At 30.8% G+C, this 7,915-nt stretch overlaps 1 protein-coding gene across 1 annotated transcript; it reads left to right on the top strand.

The window, feature by feature from the left end:
* Nucleotides 1-291: 291 nt before the first annotated feature.
* LOC141517019 (olfactory receptor 4C11-like) lies at nucleotides 292-1,200 on the top strand. The gene has a single exon (XM_074227959.1). It carries the CDS (start codon nucleotides 298-300, stop codon nucleotides 1,198-1,200), a length of 903 nt encoding a protein of 300 aa, XP_074084060.1. The 5' UTR covers nucleotides 292-297.
* The last annotated feature ends 6,715 nt before the right edge of the window (nucleotides 1,201-7,915 follow it).

The following is a 7,915-nucleotide window of genomic DNA, read 5'->3' as shown; positions in this document are numbered from 1 at the left end:
GGCATATATGAGTCACTGCACAATGAAAAGATGGACAATATTTCTTTCTTTCTCATATAAAGACTCATAACATGGACACAAAATGTGTTAGATGGAGTGGAAAAGGTTATGGGAGTATTTCATACTTTAAACTTTTCTATCTAAGGCTTTTAAAATTGAAATAATTGAAGCTTAATTATACAGTGATGCACTGTTTATTTTTTGTTAGTTTCTCAAATTTTTGTCTATTTTAATTCTTCTTTATTCCTTTGCTATTTTTCCTAGTTCTCACCTGTGTCCTTTCCACAAGTCTTAGAGATGAGAAACAATGTGACTGAATTCATTCTGCTTGGATTGACTCAGGACCCAGAGATGCATAAAATAGTATTTGCCATTTTCTTGGGGTTGTACACTGCCACAATATTGGGAAACTTATTAATTGTTTTGACAATCAAGACCAGTCCTTCTCTTGCTTCCCCTATGTACTTTTTCTTAACAAATTTATCCATTGCAGATTCTTGTTTCTCTACCACCACAGCTCCTAAATTGATTGTGGACAGCATCTCTCAAACGAACACCATTTCCTTTGATCAGTGTATTACTCAAATATTTTCCATGCATTTTTTTGGCTGCATGGAGATACTGATTCTCATTGTAATGGCTTTTGACCGCTATGTGGCCATCTGTAAACCCCTACATTATCCTGTCATCATGAACCAGAGGGTTTGTAGTATTCTGATTCTTTTGACATGGGGATTGGCTTTTCTGCATTCTATAGTTCAGACAATACTTATCTTGACTGTGCCCTTCTGTGGTCCCAATATTATTGACCATTATTTTTGTGATTTGCAACCTTTGTTGAGATTAGGATGCATGGACATATATGTAATAAATCTCTTACTAGTTTTCAATAGTGGAACCCTATGTACAGTAAGTTTTATTTTGCTGATGGTATCCTACACAATTATTCTACACTCCCTGAGAAATCACAGTGCAGAGGGAAAGCGCAAAGCCCTCTCCACCTGTAGTTCACATATCATTGTTGTCATCATATTCTTTGGTCCTTGCATATTCATGTACACCCGGCCCCCAACTACCTTCCCTCTTGATAAGCTGGTGTCTGTTTTTTATACCATCATAACACCCTTACTCAATCCTTTGATCTATACCCTAAGGAATGCAGAAGTTAAAAATGCCATGAAGAAGCTATGGAACCCCTGAGTTAGTGATTACAGTTTTCAAATAATATAATCAAATATATAATTTCCTGTTTTAATACTACTTTTCCCAAACTGCAAGAATTGAAACTTAAATATGTAATAATAAATAAATATTCAGGAATAATAAATGAGGGCTTCATGAATTTGTAATATTTGGATAACTATTACAATGGAATTTTCTTTTACATTATAATTCAAAGTATTTTATCTTTTCCCTTTGATAATGATACTCAATTGTACATGAACAATTTCTAATGTGCAATTTACCTTGCTTTTATAATTATTTCAAAGTAGTAAAAGAGAGACATTAATATAAGGACCCTACTTTGCCTCTTAATGTTAATAAAAGGCATGAAGGACAAGAATTTCTATGCCGTAATAGAAAGAATGTTGAATGTCAAGTCCAATCTTTCCTTTAATTTCTTCTCTGTTTTGGGAAACTGCTTAAAATTCTGTTTATTTGTTTTGTCAATAATGAAATGAATTATTTTCACTATAGAAATTCTAGGTTTCTGTCAATTAGACTTCTAAATTTATGGTTTTATGAATATATGATAGAGAGAAAGTAGAAGAGCATAAAAAATCCTGTTTGAGAAAGAAAAGGTAGAGTATCAAATTGAGAAAAATTACTAAATTCTAAGATATGGAATGTATCTAGTTCATTTCTTTACTATTCATTTTATTGTTTTTACCACAACTACCAAAACATTCTCCTCCAGTTCATTTTCACTTTTTAATTTGAATATGCTAATCTTTGTTTATACTTAATAGAAAATTCTGAAAGACATCACAGTTTACATGAATTTTTTTTTTTCTGAAATGAAGCCATTTGGAATTTTTCCATATAATATTGCCAATAAAACATTTCTACAAACGAATCTACTATTAGAAATGAGCAAAAATAACAATTGGTTTAAATTGTGGTTGAAGTCTTGTATAAGCATTAAAAAAATTGACTTCAGATTCAATCACTGACACATTTAATTATGGGGCCATAGCAACATTTTTGCTCACACTTTTTTAAATTATTGTAATATCCTTTCAGTTTAAGTTTTATCCACGGGGACTAAGATACTAGAGCAGTCTTTCATTATAATTGATTGATGTCTGATGTCTTAGTTCTTTTTTTTAATTTTGAGTTTTAATAATTCAGAAATTATCTCCTGTTAAGTTATTTAAAAGTGGGTGCTATTTACAATGCTGTATTTCACACTTTTTATTTTTTATTGATTTGATCTTGATTTATTTTATTTTTTTGTCTCACAGAATCATTATATACTATTTCTCAATTACAATTATTAAAGAAGCATTTTTAGTGAATTTTAGTTTTTTTTTCACTTAGTCTATTCTTTCTGATTTTTTTAATTCCTAGAGATATTTTTACCTCTTTTACCAATATCCTAATTCTGCTTTAAAGGCTTGCATTCTTCAATTTTTTTGAGCTTTTTTTATAAAGCTATTAATTTTCATAATTTTCTTACACTTCCCCTTATTGTTTCACCTAAAACAATTATATCTTATTTTTACAGGGCTTGTGTTCCATTTTCATTTATTTTCTTTGAGGCTTTGTTTTGATTCTTTTCATATTAAAATCAATTTTAAAAATAATTTTAGAAAACAGATATGCTAGACGTGGAGAGAATAGTTGAAGAATTATACCTTTTCATCAGACGTTCATGATAAAGGCACAAATATTCGTCAATTATTATGAAATAAGACCATCACCAGATATGCAGAAAAGCTTAAATACTCAATACATGCATTTTGGACAATAATACACTAAAATTGTATTCAATAAAATTTTGTGAATTAATGTATTAAAATTAATTGTGAAATAAAGAATCTGTTTCTCAAAAATGAATGGTGGAGGGTGGCTAGGTTGCACAATGGATAGAGCACCTGCCCTGGAATCAGGCGCAGCTGAGTTTAAATCCAACTTCATACATGTAATAATTACCTAGCTGTTTGACCTTGGGTAAGTCATTAAAACCCAATGCCTTGCAAAAACTCAAAAAAAAAAAGAATGAACAGTAAAAAAAAAATTATAGAAAATGAAAACTTTACTTAAGTTAATATCATCATAAGACAATATGAAAGAATTTATGGGATTGACCCAAAACAGTATTTCAAAATAAGTTATACTTATAAATTGATAAAATAATAAAAGAGACAAAAAATCATGAATTGGGCATGCAATTAAAAGCAACTAGAGAAATAATCATTAGAAAGGAAAGAAAAATCAAGAAATCAAAGAAAAATAAAAAAGGGGAATATCAAAAAGAAAAATTAAATTAAAACAATGAACAGGAAGTATTTTACCCAATTTAAATGAATTTGATGAGTTTTCACAAAATATAAATTTCCCAAATTAATTAAAAAGTTAATAGCATACTTAAACCTCACTTTGTTAGAAAAATAAGTTGAACAATAAATTCATTTTAAAACATTTTACTTTTTATCATTTCTAGAATAATCATGTTGTAAAAGTAAACATAACACCCCCCCACCACAAAGAAAGAGAAACTTCAAGAAAAATTAAGTGAGAGAAAAACAAACTTATAAACATGTAATTCAGGCTCTATTGTGATTCCATCAGCTCTGTCTTTGGGATGGATAGCATTCTTCATCATAGGTCCATCAGAGAAATTGCTTCAATATTTTTACCCCATAGTTGCTATAGCTAAGTTTCCCTGAATCCTATTGTTCCCTAAGTCCTTTTATTCTATGTTTTCCCCTTTCTCCCTAATAAATTCCTTTTAAAGAAAAAATAAGATGTTTACAAGTGACTTCTTACAAACATTTAAAGTAGTTAATGCCAGAATTAAACTTACTACCTGAATAAATTACAAAAGAAATTTTACTAAACTCCTTTTTGTGAATTAAGTATAGTTTTGTTATCTTATCTAAGTATAAAAAAAAGGAGAGCAATAAAAATATAAAACAATTACCCTTAAAATACTGATGAAAAATCACCAGGATTTCTATAAGTTATGCATAAATTCCCATATGACAAGATAATGCTGGGGCTACAAAGAAAATATTCAATAATAGTTATAATAATGAGTATCCTTGCTTCACCTTTGATATTAATAGGAAGACTTGTAGTTTATTCCTGCTACATATCATATTTACTTGTTTTTTTAGCACAACTTTTCTTCAAAAAGCTTTCATTTCTTCAGAAGTTTTCAAGTCATTTTTTTAACAAGAACTGGTGAAGCATTTTATCAAAATATTTTTTCTTAATTTATTGAAAAAATCTTATAATTTTAAAAAAATTTTTCTTATTGATGTGGGTAATTTTACTTGTCATTTTCCTAACATTGACCTAGTTCACAATCCTGGTGCAACTTCCACACAAACATGGTCTATAATTTTTGGGAAGAGATTTCTATAATGTACTTTCTAGCAGTTTACATAAACATTTCGTATCAATATACATATGTATATGGTTTATTTTATATCCTACAACTTTGAGAGTTGAAATAAACCAGTTTTTAGCTGGTTTTCTAGGATGTTCTATGTACACTATTATTTCATTTGCAAAGAGAATAAGTTTTATTTTCTTATTGCCTATAATTTATTCCATCAGGTACTTTTACTATCATTGCTGTAGTTTGTATATCCACAATGGTTAGAAAATTCACTTTGCTAAGATATGAATGTCTCCTAAGGAAAATGCAAGAGTACAAATCATATAGCAAAATAAATTTCCTTTTTTATGTGAGCAAGTAAACTTTTCATTTAATTTCCTCTTAATAGAAACATCATAAAAAGAAGATATTTCCTCTTTTATCATTTCAGACCTAAACAAAACTCTGGTGTTGAATATTCTATTTTAATGTATAAAATGAATAACAGGAAATAGTGAGGAAAGACAGGTAGTTCTTAGAATCATAAGACCTGATAGGAGAATATCTAAATCATAAGGAGGAATTTTTAAAATTTTCTCCTGCTATGAATTTTCTATATGATATTACCATATAAATTTTAAACTATTTTTATAAAAATGAGGGTTCTAGAAGATATGTCCTTTAAAACTAATTGTAGCTCTAATTTTGTAATAGAATATAGGAAAACATTAGACTGAGGGAAAGATATAAACAAAAAAGTGTATTAAAAATATTTAGTTTTTTATTTTCCCCATTAAAAGCAAATGCCAATTAAAATTTTTGTTTTAGAGAATATTTTTAATCTAATAATGCTGCGCCCATCAAGGTGAAGGATAAAGAACTGAAGACCCAATTTGAAAACACACCAATTTTGTTTAAAGTGCGCATCAATTCAATTTGGAACTATTTAACTTAAAAGTTTTTGTTTTATACAAAGCTAAACCAAGTAAAGTGAATTGTGTCCACACTAGGGGGAAGACCCTTAGTTCCTCAGAAACTGAGACAACTAAAGACCTTTGGTGAAAACTCCATATTTCTTTTTTTCATTTTTTTTGCAAGGCAGATGGGTTAAGTGGCTTGCCCAAGGCCACACAGCTAGCTAATTATTAAGTGTCTGAGGCCGGATTAGAACTGAGGTGCACCTGACTCCAGGGCTGGTGTCCTATCCACTGAGCCACCTAGCCACCCCTTCATAAATATTTCTTAGAAGAACAGATACACACTTGACCATATGTTTTCTGTTTAGCAGCAAGTTTGAAAAAAAGTGGAATGGAATCAAAAACATGTTTTTTTATTATGACTTTCAGGTTTGATGAGTCATTGAGACAATAGTTATGAGACATTTATATGCTGCGTGCTGGTCTCTGGAGACATACATTGAGTCAGAAAACATACCAATAATGAAGAAATTAATATTATAACATGAGAAATATGAAAGCCAATATAGAGAATAAAGAAGGGGGTCAAATTGGTTAAATTTGATTGAGAATATCTAAATGTCAAATTCCATAGAGAATATTCGTTTACTTTTTTTTTGTTTTGTTTTTAGGTTTTTTGCAAGGCAATGTGGTTAAGTGGCTTACCCAAGGCCACACAGCTAGGTAATTATTAATTGTCTGAGGCTAGGTTTGAACTCAGGTACTCCTGAATCCAGGGCTGGTGCTCTACTAACTGTGCCACATTGCTGCCCCATTACTGTTACTTTTGATTTCCCAAATAGAACTTTTGATACTTACAAGCATTTGCACAAATAAAGCTGCTTAAGCTAAGGTTAGAAGAGATAAGACAGAATAATGTCAAAGTTGATTTTTAAAGAACCCAATAAAGGATACAGCAATTTTCATAGATCATGATTTAGGTGATGGGGAGATGTTGAGGGAATGATTAAAATATAAAGTAGGTGGTCAACTGATTACCCAGAGAAAGAACCTGAATTTTGTATTCCTGTTGGGCTAACTCAGATTGTGTGAGGACATCCCAGATCCAGTTCCAGGAAGTGTGAGCTGCTGAATCCTGAGACAATTTCTTTTTCCTTACTGGTTGGTTCACTGAGTTATCCCCTAGAAAATCTAATTCGAGGAAGCAAGGACTCTAGGGTTCTATACATTGATGTTTTCCAAACCAAATCCTTTCCCAAAATAAGTTCATAGAAAAATTTAACTACCAAAATGAAAAAAGGTAAGCACTATTGAATGTTACCTTGGAGACAAGAATACAGAAAAGGAGTAGAGAAGGATAACTCTAAGTGAAATTTTAGAGGAGAATATGAATTGGTCTCAAGTTAAGAAACATTTCTTAAAATAGAGAGAAAAGGAATTTAAAAATCAAATGGAAAATCTGAGAAAAGAAACATGAGAAAATTATACCCCTATGCAAGAGAAAATTAACATCTTACATTGAAAAAAAGCACAGAAGAAAACAAATACTTTAAAAAATAAATTAGAACAAATGCTAAACAAACATGTTTCTCTTACAAGAACAATTGTTCAAAAAGAAAAGCAGGACTTCAAAAATAGCATTGACTTTTGAAAAGGAAAAGCAAAAGTTAAATGAAGAAAAATTCTCTAAAAATAAACATTGGAGTCTGGGAAAGTCTGAGGCATCAGAAATCTTAAACAATTTTTTTAAATGAAGAAAATAGAAGAAAATATCAAAATATATCTCTGTTAAAGCAACTGAGCTGTAAAATAGATCTAAGAGAGACAACTGAAGAATTATAGTTTTACTTGAAAAATGTTGAATGAATAAAACGAACTCCATAATAAAGACTTATACTTAAGGAAAACTGACCTGATATTCTGGAAGCAGAGGGAAAAACAGACATTGAAAGAATATATTGATTCTCTCATGAAAGGGAGCCAAAATAAAAATACCAAGAATATTGGGGGTCAAACTCCAGAATTATTATATCAAGGAGAAAATCTTGAAAGAGGTCATAAAGAAGCATTTCAAATGCCAAGAAGACAGGATCTGACTGCATCAACTTTAAGAAAATGAAGGGCCTCGAACTGTATATTCTGCCAGGGGCCAAGAAGCCCCCATAAAAAGAGCAAATAAATTCCAGACATACCAGGAGCCAAGAAGCCCCCTGTCAGATAAGATAAAAGGAGCAAACAAAATTCCAGGCATGCCAAGGGCCAAGATAAAGGAAAGAGGCTTCACCCTCCATTATCAAGAACAAACAGATCACAGACTATCCCTTCTCTCAGGGCAAGGCATACCAACTCCACCCCTAAGCTAATCCCCTTGTTCCTTCTCTACAAAATATAAGCAGGTATTTTTCTCAAATAAACTCAGACCTTATCCACCATCCTTGGGTCTCACTCT

The sequence above is a fragment of the Macrotis lagotis genome, chromosome 3 (genome assembly GCF_037893015.1).
Source record: "Macrotis lagotis isolate mMagLag1 chromosome 3, bilby.v1.9.chrom.fasta, whole genome shotgun sequence".
Classification (NCBI taxonomy): domain Eukaryota; kingdom Metazoa; phylum Chordata; class Mammalia; order Peramelemorphia; family Peramelidae; genus Macrotis; species Macrotis lagotis.
Note: the sequence above shows the minus strand (reverse complement) of the source record. Positions and strands in the feature narration are given on the sequence as shown.

What these genes read in the sequence shown, in the direction of transcription:
- LOC141517019 (XM_074227959.1), top strand. Translation starts at nt 298, where the DNA reads ATGAGAAACAATGTGACTGAATTCATTCTGCTTGGATTGACTCAGGAC.